Below are 27676 nucleotides of genomic sequence, written 5' to 3'. Positions count from 1 at the left end.
AAGTGTTTGAATAGGGTAATCATTCCAAAAGTTACCATGAAATTAGTTTCTGAAATTAAGACCACAGCCTGAGGTAAGACAGAAATCAATAAAAAGTTCTGTAAAATGCTGCTTATTTATGACTTCAGTAAAAATAATAACTTTTAAGGCACAGGACAACCTCTAAATAACTTTACACATTACCCCAAAACACGTGGCGCTCTCTCTCTTTTTTTTTGTTTTGGAACCTAACATATCCCAACATAGCAAACTATTATTTAGATTGGTAGTGTCTATAATACAACTTGAAAATGACCCTGACACTGAGAAATAGCATGACACACTACATCTTCAAGCTCATCAGCTGAGGCAAATGCCACCATTAACTAAAAAGTTTTATTTGCTCAGGACTTCAGTGAGACACATAAATAAGAACAAAGAAATGAACTCTTTGTATATGTCACATCTCCATACCAATTCATAGTAAATATTTTAAAGTGCTGTTAACCCATGACATCATAGTACATTTATAATAATGAAAGGATATATGTACATACCAAACATTCATATATACAATACAAATCATTTTGTTAATATAAATACTGTTTTCAGAAGGATAATTATGAGAATAAAATTACTTAAAAAAGAAGCACAGAAAAATGATGTTAGTAGTATTTGCATTACAAGTAAGGATAAAGAACATTAACGTTTAAAAACCTGGGATGGAAATGGCAACCTTTGGAAGAAAGAGATGCTCTGGTATTATATTAAAAAGGGATAATTTAGAAGTCATGAAGCTACAAGAATCCATACCTCTCCCACTGCTTTGACTTTGTTTCCCAGAACTAACATTCCAATTGGGATACCTCTAAGGTTAGGACAGCTTCTGATGTTGTGACCGGAAGGTCCCGTCTTCACTACCTTGTACATGCCTGGCCCTCCTCGCAAGAACGGCATATCTTGTTCTTGCATTGTTGCTTCCTGTGGGCAGCAGGAGTTTATATCTTTGAAAAAGTCATCAGTATTAGTTTTAGGTTCCTGAAAATTTGAATAGGAAAAAAAAAATAAACAAAATACAATCTATTACCACTTTCGACATCCTATTATTAATAGCTTTTACAGCAAGTCTTTAATACTATCAAATAAGAGAATACATATCTAAAAATAACTGAAGTATACACATTAACATGACTACCAAAGAATCTTTTAATGTTTCAATGCTGAGTAATATTTAAAAGAAGAGAAGAAAATATAGCAGAAAGAGCGAATGAACCTCTGGCTTTTGCCCACCACAATTTAAGAAATATATAGTACTTGATTTTATTTTTATTTTTTAATGAAATATTAAACAGTAGGAAAAACAAAAATAATATACTCTGTGAACCACAACTGAATAATTTTGAATCATCATTACTGCATTGCTGTATGTTGGTACAGGTTAAAAAGTCTAAATCTTCATTTCCTTCCACTTTGTAATAATTACTTACAAATAGAGAAAACATGTGTGAAGATTCTAGAAACTTGTCTATAAACAGGATAGCAATGACAAAAAATGTGCATAAAATATAGCTACATCTTAATATTTACTAGTTAAGGATAAATATAAGAATGCTTATAAGATTTTAACAACTCATACTTCCTTAATGTAATACAAATAAAGATGTCCTGCTAGATCTGCTAGGCCAATACTAAACAATGATATATTAATGCTATTAACAGAAAAAGATGATTATACTTTTAGAGAGATTAATATCAAAGATGCATTTTTACATAAATACGATGCATTTAGATATAAAAGAATCACTTCTAAAATGAAAGAAAAGGACATGCCCTAAATTTTCTATTGAATCTGAATGAAATTGTTCCCTATGTGAATGCAATAAAGATAAATAATAACCTTCTCATATTTGCTCTTTGTGAAGGAGTAAAGTTCCACACTGGGGGCTCTTCCATTGTCATTATTACTTCTTTAAAACAGATTTAAACTGTACCTTTAAATACAGTAGTAAAGACTCTACAAATTATTTTATGTTTAAATACAACAAAAGATGACCCTAATGGGGCACTTATTTAAACAGTGCATTAAAATTAAATTAATATTTAGTAATACCATAAACATGGAATAAAAATGAAAAAACACTAATATACTATTTATGCAAGATAAAATACTACTAAATAGCTCTATCCCTCTAAGTAGTCTCATACTAAAGGGTCTTCCTTTCTATAATAAAAAATTAAAAATGAAATTCTTAAGTTAAAAAAATGTAGATTCAAGAATTCTGTGTACCTGTGACTTTAACTCAGTATATGGTCAGGGAAAATTTTTAACCCACTATTAACCTTCACATAACATTCTATTAATTTCATTGTGGTGATGAATAACTTTTAAGTGTATAAATACATACTATGGACAATATTTATTTACATTTAATATAATAATACTTGAAAAATGTAGATTTATAATCTAAAATAAACTTAAAATATGCATTGTACACACCCATGCATATATACTCATAAAAACTTACATATGAATAAAGAGTGTGCTCAAAATGAAAATGGAGGGTCAGGTCTAAACTTTAAACTGTGCTACCACACTAACAAGGTTTTCAGTAAACATTTAAAAATACCTAGTTGTGAATAACCAGTTTCAGTAAATACAGGCTATTTCATAGTTGGAAGAGGCAAGTTAGTCCTATTTACAACCAGTTTTTAAAAAATTACATGGTATGATGTCAAAAATAACAAGCAAATATTAGTAGATTTAGTGAAAAATCAATTTTACTGGTATTCACTGATATATTTAGAGCATTTAATTAAGTTATAACAGTATTTCCAAACTTTGGTCATTCAGCAGAACACAAGAGACGAGTCTTGGCAAAAACTAATAATAATTGCAAGTTGTTCAGCGAAAGGCAATATATGAGAACTTTTATTAAAATATTTAATATTTTATTGAATAAAGAAACTATACAAATTAATAACTGTTAAACAAAGTCTATCCATTTTTTTTTTATAGTGCAGAGAATGAAAAGAACTGACAGACAAATAAGTCATAGAAGTATGGTTGCCATTCTCAAGGAACCCTAATACACATGCTTTAGCCAATACAGAAATAGAAGACCGGGGGACCAGTGTAAGAAACGGATGAAGTGCACTGTAATTTTTTTTCTCTTTGCATTCCCACCCCATTCTCAGATGAATATCCAAAAAGGCATTGGTGAAAAGCTAGGGAAGAAGAGAAGAGCCATGGATTTGGGACTTTCCCATCAAAACAAGCAAGATGAGAAAGCCAGATGTGGATGTAAATATGGGAGAAGCTACTCATAAATTAAATACAGCAAATTTGAAGTCACATAAAAGTTCAAATTAAACTAATAATACATTCTTTGACAAAAGCAGAGGGAAAAGGATTACCAGGGAAACTCAATTGTAGCACTTTGTGTCGATCTTTTTCAGCAAAAAGTCTTTCATTAACCTTAAGCAAAGGCTTCAAAAGATAGAAGGCAAAATTTGTTATACATGCTGAAATACCTGAATATTGTTTGACTGTTCCTTACAGTTAACTCACCTGGGGAAAAAAAGCTTTGGAAGTCCATGAAAATACGTCCAAGTCCCTGACTCCTTGGCTAGCATTAAAGATACTCTGAGCGACAAAGTTTAAGAAAGAAAAATATCAACAAAGAAAGGGAACAGGATATTATCTACAGAAGATGTGTTCACAGTAACAACATTGTTCTGTACTCTAGCACCAGCACTGTGACAGTATTTTACTACAGGGAAACTGAAGCCACCTGAGTAAACCATACAGCAAAGAAAGACTGATAAATAAGTTTTTGTCAAAAGCTCTCCATGGATATAGTGTGTCATGCCATTTACTAAAATTAAGAGCCAGACATTGATTTAAAGCTTAAGACAGTCAATGCAAGCAGGAAACCTTAAAACTCTTTTAAATGACGACGTATCTGTTCCAATACAAGCCAGATTTGTTTTATGACAGAAAACAGTCTGCTGTTTTACAAAGAAAAGGTAAATAATATAGATTGTATAGATAGTGCAACTATTATCATGAATATTAATGGCATGGAGAATCTGTGAACATTTCCACTTTTTAAAATACAAAAAACATCAAGAAGTCAAAAATCTAGGTCATTTTTCAATCTCCCTTTCTTCTCTAAATGAGGAAAAATCATTCAGAAATGTTACTGAAAGCTGTTAGCATATTTGTTAAGAAAAGTACACAGAAAAACATACAACTTGAATCTTTTCTTAAAAGACAGGCCTAGTTTTTGCTATCACCAAGTTTAGGAAATGCATAGAGCCTTTACATCTCTATGTTAAAATCTAAAAATATTCTGTTAAATAACCAACTTGCAGCAGCAGTCCTAGAAAAGTCAACATCTTCACAAAATGTCTTAATGAAAATTTAAGTGATATACATTTTACATAAAAATATGCTATTGAATATATTTGATCTGAAATTAAAATCTTCCCAGTGAGTAGCAATTACACAATTTTACTGCTTATGTAAATACTGTGATAAATGGTTATTTTGAACAAAAAAGAGGACACTCAAAATGTTAATAAAAGCTTTCAGAATCCAAAACTTCAACACAAAAGAAACAACACAATTCCCAACCAATTATAAGCCATTTTAGATAATGACAATTTAATATTCTTTAATCCTGTATTTTCCTCATGTATTTATGTATGGAAAGATGCAGATACACACCCACATACATACACATATATGCTAATTCAGAGATATAAGACATATAACAGCCAGAAAAAGGAGTTCCTAGTAATATGCCTACAAATGAATGCAAAACAAAACCAAGACCAAAAACCAAAGCCCCTTTCATATTTAAAAATGAATAGCAACTAGGGTCCTTTCTCTTTATGTGAAGTGGAAACATGATGAAAGCATTTTAAAATGCTGTTTTTTTTGGGAAAAAGATGTCTTTACTGGTTCATTCATATATATAAGAACTTTTGAACTATGTGCTCAAAGGTTTTTCTCCTTCACAGAAAACAGTGGTGCAGACCTTTTGACATAAAACAATATTGAGATATTTTTTAGCATTTTCTATTTTTTAGCATAATTTTTTCTATATTAAAAGCAATGTAAAAAGCATCGTGAAAAGCAAGGCAGATGGAGTTAGTGATAAAGAAGCAATATGGTGATTCACAATATTTGAAGCTTGTACCTCTCTTTTATTTCCATGTGCAAACAAGTGTTTTGAGTCTGAGTACATGAATTAACAAGTGACATACTGCTAACCATTGTGATAAATTGCCAATCAAATTACATGTTAATTATATGTGGATTCAAATTTGACACTTGTTTGCTTTTCTCAATTTGCAGAAAATTCCAGTAAACACTAGTTTACTACTTTTAAAATACGGTATCCAAATAAAATTACATTTATCAAATACCAAAAATGCACCAGATAGAAAGCTGGAGTTTAAACATAAAATAGACTTGCACGGTTTTCTTTAGAAAATTTAGGCAAGTTTAGTCTAAAGACATGAACATGCATGAAAATAATAATATCTCCAAAGTCTCAATTTCTAATTATTAAAATACATAAATTAGCTTTCATAGATTAATAGGAGTACCACTATATGCAAACACACACACACACACACACACACACACACACACACACACACACCCCTACAATAATCTAAATCATTTTATACTCAAAGACTGTTTTAAAGGCAAAAAAGTTCTGTTAGGAAAATTAAAAATTAAAGCATACTAAAATCCTAACTAAATTAATGATCACCAAACTGCGGATAATTTTTCAAGGCACAGAAGATCAAATAAGTGAAAAATATTCATTGTGAAAATACATGACCAAACATGCCAAATGCTCACGCAAAAAAATGCTTAATAATTCTTTCACTGTGCTAGATGAGCACAGAGTTAAGAGTTGCCATTTTTAAAGAGAAAAAGATAAAATGTCTCCGAAAAATTAAACACAGCATACACAAAAACAATTAGTGTTATTTTAATTGCCTTAATTTCATTCTGTTAATGGTGCATTAAGTAAATACTTAGTATTTACTGAGGTTAAATAGTAAAAACAGATTATGCATATACATACACCAATCTATTAACATAACAAAACCAAGCAATTTAGGGTATGTTAAAGCTGTGGCTACCAGGCATCATCAGGTAACCCAAGAGAATGAAATGGGACATAAAATGTGAGAAACATTTGCTAATTTTACCAATTACCCCAGGTAATGCTATCAGAGAGATTACCAAAAGATATTTTCCCTTCATCTCTCCTCCGTATGTTCTGGTCCCTAAAATTTGGAGAAATCAACCTACTTTCTGTATGTGAACATCAATCAGCATATGGAGGAAGGAAGTAGTTTGTATAAATGCCTGGAGATGTTTGGACACATGAGCTGTTTCTCCAAGAATTCAGATAATATAGTCATTATAAAGATATCTTAGAATACTTCCATCCAGGTATCATTTACTCTCCTTGATATACACTCTACCACTCAACCTTCACAATATTGGAAGACCTCATTTTTGACAAAGTATCCAAAGAATTGGGCCTAGAAGTTTTAAACCACTAATATCTCCTATCCTAGAAGTAAACTCGTTTTCCCCCAAAAATGTAAGGTCTATTCCAGGCAGTCATATTTTCCCCAATGTATGAAACATTCTATTAGCTTACATTCTGTAGCTTCCAGATCTTTAGAATTTTAATTTAAAAATCAACATTTTATGCCTTCTGTCTTCTCAGACTGACCTACGTCACCTTCAACATGTATCACGGTACTCATCCTCATTCAACCATTAAGGTTATGAATATTCACATTTACTTAATTTGGGAGTTCTACTAAAGTGGTATGATTTTTATAGCTATATTTACTTTGTCCTTTTGTGACCATATGTCTCCTTATCTATTACTTTCTACTTGTGATTTTGAGAGAGTAGCTATCTGTTGACACTAGAAAAATAAGAATGATAAAATACATGACATCACAGGTCACAACAAAATTAAATGAGAGAAAAGTAAATGAGAAGCAGCAGTATATAGGTGATAGGAATTATTCTGAACAGTACATCATACCAAATGCCAAGCATTAAAATGTAGTATTCAACAAAGTTGAAAGCCTACCGTGCGCAAAATATAATATTTAACATTTTGGAAGAAAAGAATATGAGTAAGAAGGGATTCTTAATGAGTCCTTAACCTTAAGGAGCTTAACAAGAGAAGTAAAAGGTATACAAATACAAATGGGCTGAAGGGAAGAAAAACTAAACATTATGGGTAAGAAGTAGAGCTCTTCTACTTCGACCTGAGAAAAGAGAGGGAAACCTAATTTCCCCAGTACTTTTGTGATTCCTACCCCCAATCTTTTGCTTTGTCAGCCCTTATCAACTAGTTTTCAGTTCCCAAACACAGCAGGCCTCCATAACTTTGGACATTTGATTCTTTGTCACTTTTTCCTGACAACCTTTCTTCAAGACTTTTTCCCTCCTCACATATCACCTAGGTGCAGTCATTCTGTAACTTATTACAATGCAACTTAATTATATGAATGTGGCATGTCTGCCATATTATACAATGAGTACTCCAAGAGCAAGAACTGCACTCCCATCTTATTGATTTCATATCCCTTCCCTCCCCCTCTTCACTCAATGCTTACTTCCCATCTTAGTATTTGGTACGTTAATAAGGGCTCAATAGTCCTTAAATGAACAACCAATAAATTAGTAAATACAGCATTACTGGGAAGTACAGAGAAGACAAATGTCAACAGAAATTTTTGAGCTTGGTCAACTAGGAAAATTTAGTAAAAAAGATAGGAAAAAAATAGGAAGGGAAAGCATTCTAGACAAATGAAACAACATAGACTCCAAGATGTAAAATTGGACAGTGTTTTAAGAGCACAAAGTTCTAACAGAACACCAGCACCTCACAAAAAAGGGTCTGCATTCTTCATATTTATCCCTGATCTTACCATTGATCAAAAAATATTTTAAAAAATACATAGTTATATATAATATGAAAAGTCAACGCTATTTATCTGAACTAGAGCATTACTAAAGTGCTAAAACAGAGTGAAAGTCACATTTGTACTAAGTGAGGGTTACCATCAATTCTTAGCAAAGTAATGAAGTATTGTTAGGCAGGCTAACAGTTAGCTACAGTACCTGTCTGCAATAACACGAGTACAGAGCCCAACACAGGGCTCGAACCCACAAACCGCAAGATCATGACCTGAGCCAAAGTCAAACACTTAACTGACTGAGCCACCCAGGCGCCCCTAAAGCTTATTCTAAATAGGGTTACTTATGATGATTTTTTAAATAGTTCATCAAGTATTTACTCAGTGTTCAAATTTCTAATCCTCACCCCCACCATCCCCAACAGTTTGAGTCAAGATTCAGATAAGGTCCACACATTGATGTGAATGCAAAATTATTTTAACTAGAAAAGCTCGAAGAGGTAGATGTAAAGACTGCAGAAGGCAACTTTTTGGTATTTTTGTATCTTTTTAAGTTAGTGGCATCCATCCTTGGTTATTTCTAATATTATTTTTTATCTCTCTGCATTCTCTGTCTCTCTTTACTGAGGACTGTTTTACAATTATTAGCCATAATTATAGTTGATTTATTCATAAATTGACTCAAGGAGAAAGGGAGAGTGGGTGGAAAGTGAATGTGTTTTTTTTCCAGTAGTAAATGTAGTAAGAGATGCAAATGAAGAGGTAGAAAGGTACATTTATTTAGCTTATTTGTTCCCTGAGAAGGTGAGATAGAATCCTTATTCCTTCCATCCCCTATCAATGTTTGGCCCTGCGGAGTAACATATTCCTTATGTTAGGGGCCCTCCCTGGTCCCTACAGACAAAACCTTGAAAAATGAGCCTGTTCTCACCAATGCCAGGCTGACTGTGTGAGTCCTCATCTAACACCTGCACTGAAGCAACTTTATACCAGGTCTGTTTGGAGCCCTAGGCCTGTTAGTTTTATCTCCTCTATCATTTTTGGTGACCACATAAAATATAAACCCTCTGTCATCTACCTTTTCTAGTATTTTTATACTAAAACTACTCTATGCTTCTCTAGGAACCAGCATCAAACTATTGCCATTTGTCCCCTGACTTTGTACTGTATCTAAGAGGACCCCTCCCCCAATGGTAAACAAATTCGCTTTCATGTTTAATTTTGCCAGTCACAGTGTTGCCATCATCTGTGTCTTTGGTTTGATGTGGATGATCGCCCAATTGCTGAGACTTTTAGTTCTTAGACTGAGGCAGTTAGAATGACTGTCACTTCCACTCTACTTCAGCTACCTGCTCATGGCCACATTAACGGGCCATATCATTCAGTAAAACGCTCTATGAAATCAAGTCCAAATATTCTACTTTATCACACAAACTGCCTATCCTTCTAGTTCTTTAGGTAGACATTGTTCCAGGATTTTATTCTGCCTCCAAGTCCCTTGGACCTCCACTTGTCCTTTCACGTTTCTAACGGAGGCTGGATTCTGTGGTTGGTGATCTCAAGGCCTCTTTCATCAGCATCTGAAATCTTGTCCCTCTTTTTCTGTCACAGCAGCCCAAAATTCCAGCCAGTGCTATAATCTAATTTCTTGGCACTTTTGATTCTGGACACTTAGGGCTATGGGTGAGGAAGAGCATCCAGAATGGATACATCCAGTGGTCTCTCTGGGTTCTTAGGGACCACTAATCCAAAAACAAGTAGTTTCTCTTCAGATCCATCAGTTTCTCTTAAAGGCTATTCTAAACCTTGACTGCATTTCTAAACCCTCTAACTTAACTCATTTGTTTCAATCTCAACTGATGTCTTTCCTCTCTTCTTTTTTATAAAAATCATGCTCTTCTTCAACCTCTTCCTTTTCTTCCTCCATCCCTAAAAACTTACCTACTGCCATACATATGCCCTCCCCTCCCTCACAAAACAACTCTCCAAATGAGCCCTTAATTCCATTTTCTCCTCCTTTTTGGTCTTCAAATGTCTTATCTACATCTGTATTTACCCCTTTTTACTGGCATCTTTCTTTTAATTTATAAGGATTTCAAATCACCACCATCCTTAAAATAAAGGAACTAGAAAACCTCAGCCTTATCAATGATACCAGGCTTTCTGAGTTATTTACATTAAAATAGAACTCATGTCATTCTTCAGCATAAAAAAAGGCTAGAAAATACCACAAGTCATTTCATTTTATGATCTTCACTATTCTGTCTCTAGATTTTTTCAAATAAGTCAGGGACAACCTCTTTCACATTCCAGTGAAAACCCATCAGGAAGTATTTGTATGGTTCACCCATTTAGCTTTCTTTCTCAACTTTGTTACTGCCCTTCTCTCTCTGATCTCAACAATAGTCTCTTGAATGGGATTTAGAAGCATCAAATAACAGAACACCACTGTTCCAAAATGAAACCATGGGATTTAAAACTTCAACACATGGCATTTCTTGCTCCTCCTTTCTACCTTTGTTTAGTGTCTTGCTTCATCTGTGTGAATATCTTTCTCTTCCAAAAGCATCTCCTCAAATGAACAAAGGAATTAAGAAGAAAATTTTGGAGTGGGGGGAGGTAGTAAAGATAATATAATTTAATATAATGCCTTATCAGGGATTGAAAATACACAAAATCTAGACTAATCAAAATTTTAAACATAAACTGTCAATAAAACAACAAAATGGTTATTATGTTACCTCATTTAAAATATAAATTTCATAATCCTGAGGAACATTTGGTTACAATAGTGGTTTCAAGCCATTTAAGGCTACCTTTTCGGCCACACATGATAAAGAATTATTATTTCTCTTCCATACTAGTCCTTCTTCCAGAGGGTCAAAATTCTTTTCGCTTTTTTTTTTTTAAAGATTATATTTTCAAGTGATTTCTACACCCAACATGGAGGTCAAACTCACAAGTGAGATTGAGAATCGCATGCTTTATTGACTAAGCCAGTCAAGCAGCCAAAATCCTTTTCATTTTTAACTGTAGATGCAAATCTGAGAAAAATTAAACATCTGGTTTATTTATTCAAAAGTTTGTATTTTAATTATGTATTTGTCATTGCTTAGCTTAACCTTAGTAAAACAGTACTCCAACACTCTCTAAATTTTATCACATATTATTAGTAAAACATACACAGAAATATATCTCTCCTCACTGTACTATTATAAAACATATATAAAATAATATAAAGTATGAAATCAACAAATAGAAATAGAAATTCAATTATATTTTTCCTCAAAGAATCATCTTCTATAATTGCCCCTTTGGAAAGAGCACATTACTCTGGACTATCAAAGAGGAAAACAAACAATATATTGAATGATTTGATATAATAAGCTACCTTTATATGCTGCTGATTTTTAAGAAATTCAACTGTTTAAAATACTAAGGTTTTTTTTTAAATAAAATTTTACCAGCGCTATTTATGAACAGTGTCATAAGGAGTGCATACATTTGATAGTGATGAAAAGGAAGAAAAATCATATTATTTCTGTTTAATTATAAACAGAGCTATGAGTTTATGGCAATTTTCGGACACTGGTGCTAGCTAAGTACTGTACTGCATTTGTCAGAGGTTCAATAAATTCTCTGACATTAGGATTTAGCTTTTAGTTCTAGTTGGAACACTGTAACACCACTAAGAGACTAAAACTCCTTTTCATTTTTACACAATAGTATTATAAGCCAAGAAAGAAAAGAGTCAAACTTAGACAAACACAGGGAACTAACTACAAAATGCCAACATACAACAGAAATGTTATACATCTTTTTGAATGTATAGTAATACTGAGTTCACAACTTTTAGTTTAGAATTCATTGAAAACAGCAGTGTGAATAACAGACAACTACTCTCATTCCCTACATCTTTGAAAGGAATTCCAAAGGCCTAGTTTTAATTTACTACTTCCTGCCTGTGACCATAATAAGTACCAGTGCTTAGCTTTGCCAAACTCCACCTTCATTACACAGAAGCTCTTAGGAATTCAAGCACTAACAAAGCAAAAGTTATTTAGTTGTGGTTTACCTCAGAACTGAAAAGCCTTAATTAAAGAAAGCCCTGTAATGAGGACAGAGTGTACCTATTATGCTTTTTAAAACCACCTTTTACTTACGTCAACAGGGACCAGAAGACTCTTGCCAAGGTGTTGATTAAAGGACAGGCACCAGGCTTCAGTGTAACCATTCATGTTAGGAACATACTTCTTTATTGTCTCATCATTCAGTCTCAGCCACACACCATCATCATTATGGATCTACAAAACATAAGCAACAACAAGCCATGCCCACCTGTAAGTCCTAGTAGGCTTGCAAGGGCTACAGGGCTACAAAGCAGGCAAATAATAGTGGACATGAAGATTAAACATCTAGTTTTTGCAGGCGGTAAGTAAAAGAGAAACTTCAAGGAAAAAGCAGCAAAGAATGCCAAGCAATGTGGTAATTCACATGGTGAGACAGTAAAAACCATGTCCCTTATGAGTAAAAGCGCAAAGAAATCACACTTTAAGATAGTTTAAAAATAAAATGTTGGTCTCTCTAAAGAACATAACTTCTTTTCTCCCCTCAATTTATGATTTAATAATCGAAAGTTTCTTGGTTGTATTACTAGAAAAATATGCTGTCCAAAGTTAAAGCAATACGATGAACACATTTAAAAACAACACTTCAAATATTTAAGAAAAACTGTACCCATTCTCAGTGACTACTTGTACAGGTTCTACTTGTTAACTGAGCTTCTTTCATGTTAAAAATATAGTTTTAGTTACTTTTTTGTTGATAAAGAAAGATAAAATGTTTGAAACTCAATGCATCTGCAAAACAACTTTCCAAATGCTATCCAAACCAATTAAAACATAATAACAGAAAATTTAGTAATATTATTATACAAACAATGCAAAAACTTTCTGTTCAAAATGTATTACCAAGTGTTTCTTTACAAATTACCTCATCAATGAAAGTGATAGTTCCATTGACTTTTACTATGCCTATCTGCTCACTCTGAAGGGAAGGGTGGCTACGGATACGGAGTCCTGCACTGTCCTTGGCCACAAATTTTCGAACCTGGGAAAGGCAAAGACAGACACTTGAGATAGAAAATCATAGAACAGAGATCTTATAAGTACTAAGAAAATTAAACAGGTTTGAAAGTATTATAATTCAGAGAAAGTTTCCAAAATTATTTGTAGTTGCTTTCTCTGTGCAAGTTAACACTGGCTTATTTATAATGAAAGAATTTTAGAAGTATTAAAACGTACATATTTATAATTTCCTTTCTAAACTTTGAAGACATATGATAAAAAAGAGAAAAGAGCCATAGTTTTCCTTTTAGAAAGGTATGATACAAATTCTATTGCTAGTGTTACCTTTTTAATAAGGAGTTTACCCCAACCCCTGTATTTACTTTTTTAGATGTTAGGAAATTATTTTTTTAACAGTATAGGATACTTTCCTTATAAACTTTATGCACTTAATTTCAGTAAACTTTTTGTTAATCGTATACTGTCAATAACAGAAAGTACACAAGGCCTATAAATTACTATGGCATTATACAAAGAAGCCTAAAGTACAGGTCCTATAATTTAGAAATGATTAGAATTATCACAAAATACTCTTCAAATTTATTTAGGGATATTTAATATTCAAAAACTGAAGTCAACTAAAATATTAGATGTTTGATGACCACCTTGAAGCATCAATGAAGAAAATTAGTAAATCACTCTCTAATCGATTCAGGTTCTAATTTTATTCTATCCTAACCTTATTTGGTTGAGGTTCAGTCTTTGGTTTGACCAGCTGAGTTCCTGGTGGTATCATCCCTTTTGGGGGGTCTTTTACTTTAACTTCTAGGCCAGCATCTGTAAGAACAGAAAGATAATTGTAATATTTGTGAATACAAGGGAGAGAGGATCCTTAAACCTAACCTTGTGTACATTCACAAATGATGTTTTTATAATTTTTTAAGCTTATTTATTTATTATTATTGAGAGAGAGAGAGAGAGAGAGAGAGAGAGGGCACAAGCAGGGGAGGCAGAGAGAAAGGGAGACACAGAATCTGAAGCAGGCTCCAGGTTGTCAGCTGTCAGCACAGAGCCCAATGTGGGGCTCGAACCCACAGACCATGAGATCATGACCTGAGCTGAAGTCAGACACTCAACTGACTGAGCCACCCAGGTGCCCCCAGACTATTTTTATTTAAGTTTATTTATTTTGAGACAGAGAGAGAGAGAGAGAGAGAGAGAGAGAGAGAGAACACACAGGAGGGGCAGAGAGAAAGGGAGAGAATCTCAAGCAGGCTCCATACCATCAACACAGAACCTGATGAGGGGCTTCATCTCAAGAACTGATCTTAAAAACCATGAGATCATAACTGAGATGAAATCAAGAGTCGGACGCTCAACTGATTGAGCCACCCAGGTGCCCCCAACAGACAATTTCAAACAAATAAAATAAGTATCAAAATACTGTCTTTTTAAGGTGATTGATATTTAAAAGGTAAAAAAACAAAAGCTAAGAAACACTCTTAACTATAGAGATCATACTGATGGCTACCAGAGGGGAGGTGGGTAGGAGTATTGGTTAAATATGTGATGGGGACTAAGGAATGCACCTGTTGTGATGAGCACGGGGTGCCGTATGGAAGTGCTCAGTCACCATACTGTACACCTGAAACTAGTATTACACTGTATGTTAACTAACTGGAATTCAAATAAAAACTTAAAAAAAAATCAACAACACAAAAACAGGTGTTGGTGAGGATGTGGAGAAAGGGAACTGTCTTACACTGTTGGTGGGAGTGCAAACTGGTGCAGCTAGGCTGGAGGAAAGTATGGAACTGCTTCAAAAAGTTAAAAATAGAACTATCGTACGATCCAACAATTGTACTACTAGGTATTTACCCAAAGAATAAAAAAAATTCTAATTCACAGGGATACAGGCACCTCAATGTTTACAGCAGCATTATCTACAATAGCCAAATTATGGAAATGGGCCAAGTGTCCATCGATTGATGAATGGATAAAGAAGACGTGGTATACATGTATACATATACATACATACATACATACACAATGGAGTATTACTCAGCTCTAAAACAGAATGAAATCTTGCCATTTAAAGCAACAGCATGGATGGAGCTAGAGAGTATTACGGAAGTAAAGTAAGTCAAAGACAAATACCATATGATTTCACTCTTATGTGAAACAAATGAGCAAAGTGAAAAAAGAGAGAGAGAGGCAGCCCAAGAAACAGATTCTAACTATAGAGAACAAACTGATGTTTCTCAGAGGGGACATGGGTAGGATGGGTTAAACAGGTGATGGGGATTAAGGAGTGCACTTGTGATGAACACCGCATGTTGTCTAGATAAGTCCACCTGAAACTAAATTACACTGTGTTAGTTAATAAAACTTAAAAACTTTAAATAAAACTTAAAAAAAAAAGGAAATATTTGAAAAGGGGCCTTAACATTCCAAATGAGGCTCTCAGAAGTTCAAGGAAAAGACAAAGGGTTCCTATTCTTTATCTGGAACATATGAAATGATACTGAAAAAAATAAAAAGAAAAGAAGAAACCCTTGTGAGATTAAGTGTTATCTTACAACATCAGATCACTGCACCAGATCACCATATCAAATTACAACATCAGTACCGCTCATCATCTACACCAATCACCATTCTGACCAGCAGGCGGCACAGCATGGTGGTTAATAGCTGGGGTTCTCATGTTATACTGTCTTGGTTGTTCCCATATCTGCCGCTGTCTGACTTTCTGTGCCTGTTTTCATCTATAAAACGAGAATGAGAAGAGCACCTCTCTCACTGAGGTATTGTAAGAATGAAAGAATTTAAAATATGCACACACATAAGGTGTGCATAAAACAGTGCTAGAAATATATTAACTGCTTGATAAATACTAGTTATTAATATCACTGTTATTCTAATGAATTATTATCTATCCTTGCTTATGGTCAAGCAAGTCCCAGTCTACTGAGTTTGGTCACCTTGGGGAGAGAGCTGAGTTTGTAAAGTAGGAAAGAAAATGGGTGCTGCTAAGTAAATATGAATATTTTTCTTCAGTTTCATTTCAAAAAACAAATATAAGTGGATTTTTCTTATCTACTGTGCATCAGCTTTCTTCACCCCACCATTACTGAAGACACTCTTGACTCCCTTCACTTTTGAATTCTTGTAATTTGTACCTCTCACATGTCACTACTTATATTCTACTTCATCTGATTTTGTTTGCCCATTCTATCTTGCAGTCATCAGTAAGTTGTTAAGCCTCAATAGGAATGGTCTTACCTAGAACAATTGTTTTGCTTAGAATCAACTAAAGTTTGCCGAACTAAAAGCTTTATGGATATGTTGAAATAAAGGAGAGTGCAGCAAACACTGAAGATAAAGGTCTCTGGAACAGTACAGGTGAATTTGATATATCTGATTCCATATAGTTACATTAATATATATTCTACACAGTTATATCAACATAACGTATCTCTTTACCTTCACTATAAAAACAAACTACTTAAACCAGAGTTCCCCAAGGGTATTTTGGTGGAATGTTAATCAGTAATTGCTTTTATCTCTACCTTGACTCCCTCTTCCTTACATGCAAAGGGTCTCAGGAAAAGGGTTAAACAAAGTTAGACAAGATTGTTAATTTCAGGGCACTTCAGAATCCCTGTTAATGTGGATTATGTGTGAATTGTATGAATATCTAAGATGAGAGTTTTAGGTTTTCTAAATCTACCTCATTATAGAAGCCCTTTTACTTTTTTTTTTTTTTTTTTAAATTTAATTCTGAGAGAGAGAAAGGGAGAGAGAGTGCATGCGAGCGAGCAAGTAGGGTAGGAGCAGAGAGAGACAGAGACGAAGACAGAATCCCAAGCAGGCCCTACACTACCAGTGTGGAGCCTGATGCAGGGCTCGAACTCACAAACTGTGAGATCATGACCTGAGCTGAAGTCAGAGGCTTAAAAGACTGAACCACCCAGGAGCCCCAGAAGCCCTTTTTCTTGAAAAACATCAGGAAAGAGTGTTATAAGGAATTCACATTGATAAACATTTATTAGAGCTTTCTTGTTTTGCTGTTGTCCTATTATACGAATAGTTTAAAAATAAAGAAAAGTAAATGATTAATGCTGAAAGGAAAAGCAATATACTTTTCAAAGTTAGTGATGGATAAAGAAAATTCATCCATTCAACAAATATTTATTGAGCAGCCACTGTGTGCCAGGCACTGAACTAGATTGGGAGATACAAGGATGAATGAGATGGTTTCTGCTCTAAGCCAGGAAAGGAAGACAGACAGACCATGACGGGGAGATGAGGTATTCACATGGTTATAAATTTAGCATCACAAAGATCATACCTGACCAATCACATTAGAGAATGTAGGGGGGAGTCATGAGAGCTATAATGATACTATAAATTATTAGAAAATTTTGAAATGTTATGAAGGTACTAATTAAGTACTCATCGTAAATGAGGAAATGAAGCCTCAAATAAGTAATGAAAACTGTCCATATCTATGATACAAGTTAAGGAGAAAATTAGAAAGACAATTCTGTCTAGTTGTTTGCAGTAAGTAACCATAACTTAAAAAAAAAAAAAAGAATACCTATTTCAATGCCATCAATGGTCACATGAATAGTGTAGAGTCCAATAGCCCCTGGAGTCCAATTTGCACAATAAGTGCCATCGTTATTGACACGGATCAGCATATTCTCACTGGGTCTGAAAAGAAATAAGATGGATATTGGAAAATTTACTTCTGGTTAAACAGCTGACAACATCATTAACGTAATTTCTAATGGTATTATTTACAATGAATGTCAATCCTATTGCCCTGCGATAGTATGTTTTCCTACCCTCCAAAATGACTGAATTTCATTTTTTCTTTCTCTCCTCAAGCCTTCATCACCCTTCTTCCTTCCTCTCAGATGATCATGACCTTATCATTTTTCACTGAGAAACAGAAGCAGATAGATACAACTCCAAAGTTGCATTCAGATTAATAAACCTACTTTCTATTTCTCTATCTTCTCTCCTGTTATAATGCAAGAAGTGCCCTAGGTCTTGTTGGAAGCCACCCCTTCATTTGTGCTATGAATCTCCTTCCATCAACACTTCCACGCTATAATTACCTTTCTCTCTCTCACTCATCATCAATTTCTCCCACTTTCCTGAATCATTTCTATTTCCATCTCATTTCTATACAAACTTCAGAATCTTCCATCTTAAACACTACCTTAAACATCCCTTGATATATGGGACCTAATAAGGTCTCATGTCCCTTTTCCCATTTATTTCAAACTCATCTAAAGAACTGTCTACAATCACCCTCTCCATTTTCTCATTTCCAATTCTCTCCCACAACTTATCCTGATTAGGCCTTTGTTCTCACCACTTCATTGCAACTGCTCATGTCAGTCATCAATGACCCCAAATCTAACGGTCGTTTCTTTATCCTCAGCAATCTCTCAGTAGCATTTGAGAGCTGAAATCTCCTACTTTCTTGAAATATATTCGTTTTGCTTCCACAACATTCCCCTCACTGGCCACTGTTTCTTAGTGTTTTGCTGGCTCTCTCACTTCTGACCCCCGCTTTTAACTTAAGGAATGTCCAAGGATTTGGGTCTAGTTCTTTTTTTCTTTCAATAGCATCTTTCTAGTTGACCATTCATCCAGTCCTCAGCTTTATTTTATATATATTTTTTAATTTTTATTTTTAACGTTTATTTATTTTTGAGACAGAGAGAGACAGAGCATGAACGGGGGAGGGGCAGAGAGAGAGGGAGACACAGAATCGGAATCAGGCTCCAGGCTCTGAGCCATCAGCCCAGAGCCCGACGTGGGGCTTGAACTCCCGGACCGTGAGATCGTGACCTGAGCTGAAGTCGGACGCTTAACCGACTGAGCCACCCAGGCGCCCCCAGTCCTCAGCTTTAAACACCATCTCAATATAGATGACTCCGAATTTTATTTCTCCTCTGAATTTCAAACTGAAATATCTCCACTTAGATAACCAAGAGGCATCTTGGCATCTCAACTTTAACATATCCAAAGAACTCTTATTTCTTACTCGCACAGCACCCAACAAAAGAGAGCAAAAAAACACCTGCTCATTTCAGACTCTTTGGTCTTCATAAAAATCATGATACTCTATACCAGAGATCAGTAACATTTTCTGTAATATTTTAGTCTATTGTGCCAAACAGTCTTTGTCACACTATTTAACTCCACCACTGTAGCGTGAAAAGCAGCCAAAGACAGTATATAAGCTAATGAGTAAGACTATGTTCTAACCTAACTTTCTTTACAAAAACAGGCCTAATACAGTCTGCAGGCCAAAGTCGGACAGCTCCCATACTGCTATACTGCTATATATTCTATACTACTGCTGAAGCTGAAGAAATCTATAATCACTCTGGATCTTCTCTTTCTTTCACTTCCTATTTCCTTTCTGACAGCAAGGCTATTGGCTTCATCTTCTAAGTATATCCCAAATCCATCCACTCTTCATTTCCACTTCTAACTCCCACCCACCCCTAGTCCAAGCCACCTAACAGTGTCTAACTCATCTCTCTGTTCCCACTCCTGCTCCCCTGTAATTCATTCTCCAAAGAGTAACCAGAATGATCTTTTAAAAACTATAAATCACAGTGTCTCATTCTCCTCCTTAAAACCCACCAAATTAATCCACACAGAAGAAAAGCGAAACTCTTTAACACAGGCTACCAGTCCCTATATAACAAGGCCATCACCGAGCTCTCTGACCTCATCCTCAACCATTTTTCTTCTTGCTCACTATTCTCCTGCTCCACTCTCCTTCCGTTCCTCAAACACATCCAGATCTGTCCATCCTCGATTTCCTCTACCTAGAATGAACTTCCTCCAAATCTTAACATGGCCAACTACCATCCAGCTCTGCAATCAAAAACCACCTCCTCAAATAGGCCTTTGCTGTCACCCAATACTTCTGGTGCCCTGTCCCATCCCCATCACTCTCCATCAAATAACTTTACTTATTATTCCTATTTTGTTTACTTATTTATAGTTTGTTTCTCCACAGGAATATAAATGTAATAAGAACGAGTACCTTGTCTATTTTGTTCATAAAAGTATCCCAGAGCCTGTTATCAGTGCCTTTCACGAAGTGGATGCTTAACAATATTGCTGAATAAATAATTCATTGACTTAGACAGGAGACTATTTTAGTTAGGTTTAAAATGTCAAATGTATATGAAAACCTATTTATTGGCAAATGGCCAGTTTTTTCTTATTTAACATGCAGTAAATCTATACAGCTCATATTTATTTTATAAAAATCACCTGCTTTCACTATATGGACATTTTGTAAGTAAAATTAAGCCAAAGACAAAATGCTACTTTCCTTTTTCTAGACCAAGATATGTTCTCAAAACTTGGCTATTTTTATAGAAAACTTTCTAGATTGTGCATTAAAACTATTTTTAATACATATTAGAATAAAGTCATAGTGGGGCGCCTGGGTGGCGCAGTCGGTTAAGCGTCCGACTTCAGCCAGGTCACGATCTCGCGGTCCGTGAGTTCGAGCCCCGCGTCGGGCTCTGGGCTGATGGCTCGGAGCCTGGAGCCTGTTTCCGATTCTGTGTCTCCCTCTCTCTCTGCCCCTCCCCCGTTCATGCTCTGTCTCTCTCTGTCCCAAAAATAAAGAAACATTGAAAAAAAAAATTAAAAAAAAAAAAAAAAAAAAAAAAGAATAAAGTCATAGTAACCTGTTAATTTCTTATAAGTCATGTGATACGTGATATAATAGAAACATATAAGTATTTTTTTCAGGTTCACCTTGGAGCTTTTTCTAAGTTTTATGGTACAACCTATCTAATAATTCTTTCAAGGCATCCATTTTAAAAAGTACTTCTAACAAGCAAATAAAACAGCAAGTCAAAAAATCTGCTTAAATATGGAGTTAAAATTACTCAGAGGCTGAAAAATTAAGACCTCATAACTGAAAATACAACTACAACATACACTGAAATTGCTCTGTGACTCATTAGGTGAAGGAGAGAAGAAAAAAAAATGGAAAAACAAACTAACCAACTCTAAACAAGCCAATATATATCTTTTTAGATACTAATTATTCTTTCTGTAATACCTTACTATTATTTACCATATTGGCAGTATTATAACTGGAGATAAATACATTCTATTTGCAAATCTACACATTATAAAATCTGGGGTAAATCTACTGGAAATTTAAAAATGATATAAAATATTATGGAAAATAAAGTTGGAATGAAGGATGATTTTAGTTGCAAGCAGTTGACAATATACATCTTGGCTATGTGTTACAAAAATGATCCTTACCTTTTAGGAGTTGGTGATGCAAAACGCAGTTCTTCAAATGAGTAATTTTCATAAACCTTTAAGAAAGAGACCAATAAGAATCCAGGGAGGTAAATAAATCCATCAAGACCAATAACTCATTAGAAATATTCTTTAAAAAAAAAATGTTTATTTATTTTGAGAGAGGGAGAGAGAGAGAGAGAGAACGAACATGCACATGCGCATGTGGGGGAGGGGTGGAGACAGAATCCCAAGCAGACTTTGCACTGTCAGCCCAGAACCCAACACAGGGCTCAATCTCACCACTGTGAGATTATGAGCTGAGCTGAAATCAAGAGTTGGACACTTGGGGCGCCTGGGTGGCGCAGTCGGTTAAGCGTCCGGCTTCAGCCAGGTCACGATCTCGCGGTCCGTGAGTTCGAGCCCCGCGTCAGGCTCTGGGCTGATGGCTCGGAGCCTGGAGCCTGTTTCTGATTCTGTGTCTCCCTCTCTCTCTGCCCCTCCCCCGTTCATGCTCTGTCTCTCTCTGTCCCAAAAATAAATAAAAAACGTTGAAAAAAAAAAAAAAAAAAGAGTTGGACACTTAACCAACTAAGCCATCACAGGCACCCTTCATTAGAAACATTCTTGGGGTGCCTGGGTGGCTCAGTCACTGGGCATCTGATTTAGGCCTCAGGTCATGATCTCGCGGCCCGTGAGTTTGAGCCCTGGGTCGGGCTCTGTGCTGACAGCTGGAAGCCTGGAGCCTGCTTCAGATTCTGTCTCTCTCTGCCCCTCCCCCACTTGTTCTCTGTCTCTGTCTCTCTCTTTCAAAAATAAAATAAAAACATTAAAAAAAAAGAAACATTCTTAAGATAGTGATAGAACATTCAATAAATGGTGCTGAGACACCTGGTTGTCCATATAGAAGAAAAAGAAAAAAATCGATTACCTGCATCACATCATTTACAAAAATAAATTCTAGGTGTGTTAAAGACCTGAATGTAACAAACAAACCATCAACAAATTAAGAGGGAAAAAAAAAGATATTATCTTTTGAGTACATTAACATTTTAGCTTTCTCCCAAACACACACTATAAATAAAGGGCAAGGATATGAGAGAACAGAAGGGGATTTGTAACTGATATAACCAAAACGGGATATGAATCCATAATACACAGATTGGTGCAACTGGACCTGTAGAACAATCTGTTTCTTAATAAAAATAACAAAAGTCTGGAAGAAATTATCGTGAAATGCAAAGACAAAAATGGGCTGTAAGTACCTGAAACTTGTCACATTATTCCCAGTATTTTTGCACCCCTGTAACATTGCCAAATTAACCATTATCTTTCAAGGTTCAGGTAACGTTCTGCAACAGTTCATTCACTTGTAACTTCTACTGTACTTACAGTAAAGAGAGGCACACCCACACCAGTCACAAATCTCCATCCTTCATCCCACCCTTTCTGTTTTCATAGTGTGATTTAGAAAAGATCTAGATGCTTTCACTTACTACAAAGTTACAAATGAAAAATATGCCCTTACGGTTAGGTCCAACAGGAAAACCCAGGGTTCCAGATTCCCAGCACAATGTTTTCTGCTCTACCACTTTCCCTCAAAATACACATTATTACATTTAATAATCAAAGAACAGATCATATTTCATTTCTCCATCCTCCACAATATTTGGCTGACTATTGAGTGGCACACAGTGTGTGTGAATGGCTGATAGAAGAAAATCTCTTTCTTGGAACACACACTGCTGTCTCCAAAAGACAGTGTGGGAATGATTTTCTATAAATGCTCTAACCCTAGGCGACTGAGAACAGTCTTGCAATACTGAATCTGGTTCTGGTAACTGGACTTTCAAAATAAATTATACAAACAGAATCATGTTCACAGGAAACTAAAGGAATGATTGGGAGGTAAGGGGACCAGAAAGTAAATCCCTTAAATAAAAATGAAAAATGGATGAGAATGTTTATCTTTGAATTCTTTAAGTCAGTGGACAACTAACTCATCCAAGACTCCAGCTTTTTAGCTCCCTTGTTTCTTCACCCTCAACAAACTTCACTTCAACTCTCCTTCAGCCTCTCACACCAAATGTCATAGACCTGTGAGATTCCATAGAATTGTTCTTTGAACCAAAACAAAATGGCTGCTCACAGTTTCTGCCTCAGTGACCCTTAGTTTATCTATTCTTAGACTACCAGTCCTTCTCACCCCAACTCCTTCTCTCTGGATCTTCCTTTCCAAACAAATTAGGTTCCAGTGTCCTTTCTGTAACCACTATCTGCTGAACTCCCTTCTCTCGCTATTCATTTGTGGAGCTCCCTGACAAAACTTCAATGCGGAATCAATCCAACTGATTACCTTATCCATGTTCATATGACACACACTGCATTGTTCATACATGATCTTTAGTTTCATCTGATTCTTCAAGGATGGCCGATAAATCTTTCCTTATCAGTTCTCTTTTATTCTCCACAATGACCATTTCATTTCTCCCTCTTTGTTTCAAATCCTGACCCTAACATGCATCACTCCTATCTCCAACATATAATTACGATCTTAAATAATTCTTTTGGTTACACAACCTACAAATTAACTAGCATCTGTATAAATTACTTTCTCTTCCCTCTCCTGGTAAGGTGCAAGAGGCAATGCTCCTATTTAAGGCCCACCCCTCCTCTGGAGCTCTAGACCCTATTTTCATCTCTCTTGGACTATCTTCCTGGTTTCCTTCCTCTTGACTGTCTTCTCAACAGCATTAAAACATCTAAGCCTTTCTCTATTCATCCCAAATTCTAAAGCCTTCACTCAATTCTATTTCCTCTGTTTCTTTTTATAACCTAACATCTTGAAAGACCTGATCTATACTTGTTTGTCTTTACTTTCACTTCCTCTGCATCTATAAACTCACAAACCTACCATGCCTCTAAAACTGCTCTGTCGAGATCATTGATGAATTCAATGTTGCTAGATCCTTTTCAAAACTTCACTTCTGCAGCAGAACACTGTCAATTCTTCCCAAACTGCTCTTTACTTTCAAGACATGCCATAAGGTAGTTGGGGGAAGAAGTCAGGAAAATCAAACATGGATTGGGACTTACTGCCAATTGTGTGACCTTGAACAAGTTACTAAATCTCTCTCTGTGCTTCAGTTTCCACACACGTAAATGGGAACAAAAACAGTAATTTATAGGGCTGTTGTGAGGATTATATGAGTTACCGTAAGGAAAGTGGTAGGAAAAGCGGCAAAAGTATACACTGGCCCTAGCTTAATGTCTTATCTCTTTGGCTAATATTCTTATCAATGTGGTTTTTTTTCTTTTTCTTTCCTTTTTTTCCCCTTTAACCTGTCTTGTAAATCAATGTTTCTCAAAAGTGTAGGTTTTGATTTGAATCACTCTGCATATTTGTTTAATATGAAAATTCTTGAGCTTCTCTCTAGACCTACTGAATCTAAATCTTCAGATTACTGGAAAATCTCCTTTTTAAATAAGTGTTCCAGATGATTCTAATGTACCCCAAAATTTGAGAATCACCAATACTGGTGTTTATCCAGATCCTGTCCTGGAACTTCTCCCTTCACTCACCATGGAAGATAGATATCATTTACTTCTACGATATCATGAGTAATCAGTGCTAATTACTCTCAAGTTCTTTTCTTGAGGTCAGACTATAATCACTTCAGGTTTGCACAACCAACTTCCTTTTACATATCTTTGCATGGATATTTCAGAGTTATCCAAAACCCAGCACATTCAAAACTATTACCTTCCTCAACCAAAACCTGCTCCTCCTCCAGCATTATCAATCTTACTATGTAAGGTCAAACTGGAACTTCATCTTTTAATTCTTCCTTCCCTTTACTCCATTCCCTTCAGCCACCAAGTCCTACTGATACTAAATATCTTTTGAATCTATTCTCACTAAGTCAAGGGATTAGCACATCATACCACATTACGTCAATAGTCTCCTAAAGAGACTCAAACCTAACCATGCCTTATGATTATCTGTCCAATTATTCTCCATATTCCATCATGACCTTTATGAAACACAAATATAACCGTGACATTGCTCTAACTGAAAGGGTTCAATGGCTCACCACTGGTCTCCGTTACTGGCAAAATTCCTCACTCCTGTTTTAACTAATGCACAACTTGCTAATTTAGTCTAACATTACCCCTAAAGAGAACTAAAAAAGCTGCACCAAATATTTAAAATATCTGTCTAAGGGCATCAAAGAACAAGAAAACCTCAAGTAGGAAACCCAACGAAATGAGGTTGGCATGTGAGAGAACCCAAAAATCAAAGGGGGTCTAAGTAAACTGAATTCCTGAAGGGCTATGTTCCAGGAGAAATGGAAACTGAAAGTAGACAAATACATTTGCAGCAAATGAAATTCAGTTTTCAATCATCTCAATCTCTGATTGTATTAACTTGATCTATTATCGGTAATCCCCCTAGACATTGCCAAAAAATAAATGAAAATCCTCTTTGTAAGAAAATAAATCACCCTAAAAAAAATATTACACGTTTTGCATCTACTGACAGCTCTCTAGACCTGTAACTCTGTGTGTGCGTTTGGATCACTGAAATGTTTGTTAAGGGGATAAATGGTGAAAAAGAAAATGTTCCTGATAAGAAAAATAAATTACCTTCATCATTGTTATGGCAATGTATCGAGCCTCCTTCACTATCATTGGCTCGTACGACACGTCCAGCTTCGGTGAGGCCAGCCCGCCAAAAGTCATATCGGTGTTGGAAGGCGCTGCTGCTACTGCAGGACTGCCAGGCAGCCTTTGAGTTTTCTTCACTTGCTCTTGTTGTAAAGATGGTTTTTTCTGAGAAACAGGAACGGCTTTCACTTCCACCTAACCATGATGTTATAAAAAACAAATGCTATTAGTATATAATTGCCTATGACACATTAAAAGAAGCAATTTACAAGTATGGACCCACAACTCCATAAATTTTAGGTGATCACTGGTCCATGTTGGGCATTCCCTTCAAAGGTGTGCCAGAGTGACCTCGAGCTAGTTCCACAGAATGAATCTTGCAAACACAGTGTAAAAGAAGCCTTGGCTTTTGGGAGAAATCATCACAGATATAAAAACGTAAAATAAAAACAAACGCCGCCATTAATACAGTACAGAAGAGTAGAATGAATCTACACTGAATTCTCAAATTCTTAACATTATTTATCAGCTAATTCAAGTAAAAAGGCTTTCCCACAATCGCCACATATTTCATTTATTTTTAAATGTTTATTTATTTTGATAGAGAAGTGTGCACACATGTGCAAGCAGGGGAGAGGCAGAGAGACGAATAGAGAGAGAGAGAGAGAGAGAGAGAGAATATCCCAAGCAGGCTCTGTACTGTCAGCCCAGAGTCTGATGCAGGACTCAATCTCACATGCTGTAAGATCATGACCTGAGCCAAAATCAAGAGTCTGGATGCTTAACTGACTGAGCCAACCAGGTGCCCCATCTCCATATATTTTAAGCACTAATTTCAAGTTTAGCTGTTCTGCAAAGAAAATGTAGTCCATTGAGAAATCTTAAAAAATAACACATAATAAAAGAAATCTGGATCAACATAATGTCCCGGAAATATTACAAACCCATCTTGTATGTACTTTATTTTATTTTATTTTTAAATGTTTATTTATTTTTGAGAGACACAGAAGCAGAGCACAAACAGAGGAGGGGCAAAGAGAGAGGGAGACAGAATCTGAAACAGACTCTAGGCTCTGAGCTGTCAGCACAGAGCCGGATACGGGGCTCGAACTCACGAACCGCGCGATCATGACCTGAGCCAAAATCCGGTGCTTAACCGAATGAGCCACCCAGGTGTCCCAAACCCACCTTATATTTAAAACACAGAAGTTTAAAAGTATATAGTAAAATCGTCAGCTCATATACACTGCCATCATTAAAAGTTTAAAACTTTAAATGTAATAAAAAAAAGGGGAGGGGGAAAGATAAAAAGTAAGTGCTTTCAAACTTAAAGACATTTGATTTTTAAATGATAGCCACTACTTTTTGACATATTTTTATTTAATCCTTATTTAAACAACTGTATTTACCCTAAGTAAATTAGCATCAGTACATTTGCTTGTGTACTATAAACCTTGAAGTGAATCACTGAACAATTTTATACTCTAAGAATACTGAAATACTATAGAATGACAGGTATTTTGCTTTCTGTTATAAACTACTCTATGAGTGAAAAAGATTTTGTGGATTAATGAACTCTAAACTCCAAACAACCAAATCGCTTTGTAATACATATGGGAAAGGATGGGGCTAGCTGGGGATTGCCTATACAAATTTTCATTCAATATACATTTTTT

The 27676-nt window shown here is 35.4% G+C and overlaps 1 protein-coding gene across 17 annotated transcripts in view; it reads right to left on the bottom strand.

Annotated features, from left to right (window-relative positions):
• Positions 1 to 27676, bottom strand: part of MYCBP2 (MYC binding protein 2) — a 284243-nt gene that overhangs the window by 69799 nt on the left and 186768 nt on the right. For 12 of the 17 annotated variants that reach the window (XM_053896509.1, XM_053896544.1, XM_053896144.1 and 9 more), the window contains 8 exons: positions 25980 to 26195; positions 21354 to 21409; positions 17623 to 17738; positions 13762 to 13859; positions 12949 to 13065; positions 12120 to 12260; positions 3548 to 3622; positions 793 to 1017 (listed from right to left, as the gene is read on the bottom strand). In XM_053896509.1, the coding sequence (XP_053752484.1) occupies positions 793 to 1017; positions 3548 to 3622; positions 12120 to 12260; positions 12949 to 13065; positions 13762 to 13859; positions 17623 to 17738; positions 21354 to 21409; positions 25980 to 26195 (1044 nt within the window). The remainder of the gene's footprint in view (positions 1 to 792; positions 1018 to 3547; positions 3623 to 12119; positions 12261 to 12948; positions 13066 to 13761; positions 13860 to 17622; positions 17739 to 21353; positions 21410 to 25979; positions 26196 to 27676) is intronic. The other 5 variants (XM_053896217.1, XM_053896491.1, XM_053896209.1 and 2 more) reach the window with 4 other exon arrangements.

The sequence above is a fragment of the Panthera pardus genome, unplaced genomic scaffold (assembly GCF_024362965.1).
Source record: "Panthera pardus isolate Hobbes unplaced genomic scaffold, ASM2436296v1 HiC_scaffold_1, whole genome shotgun sequence".
Taxonomy (NCBI): domain Eukaryota; kingdom Metazoa; phylum Chordata; class Mammalia; order Carnivora; family Felidae; genus Panthera; species Panthera pardus.
The sequence above is the reverse complement of the archived record's forward strand: the minus strand, read 5'-3'. Positions and strand labels throughout refer to the sequence as shown.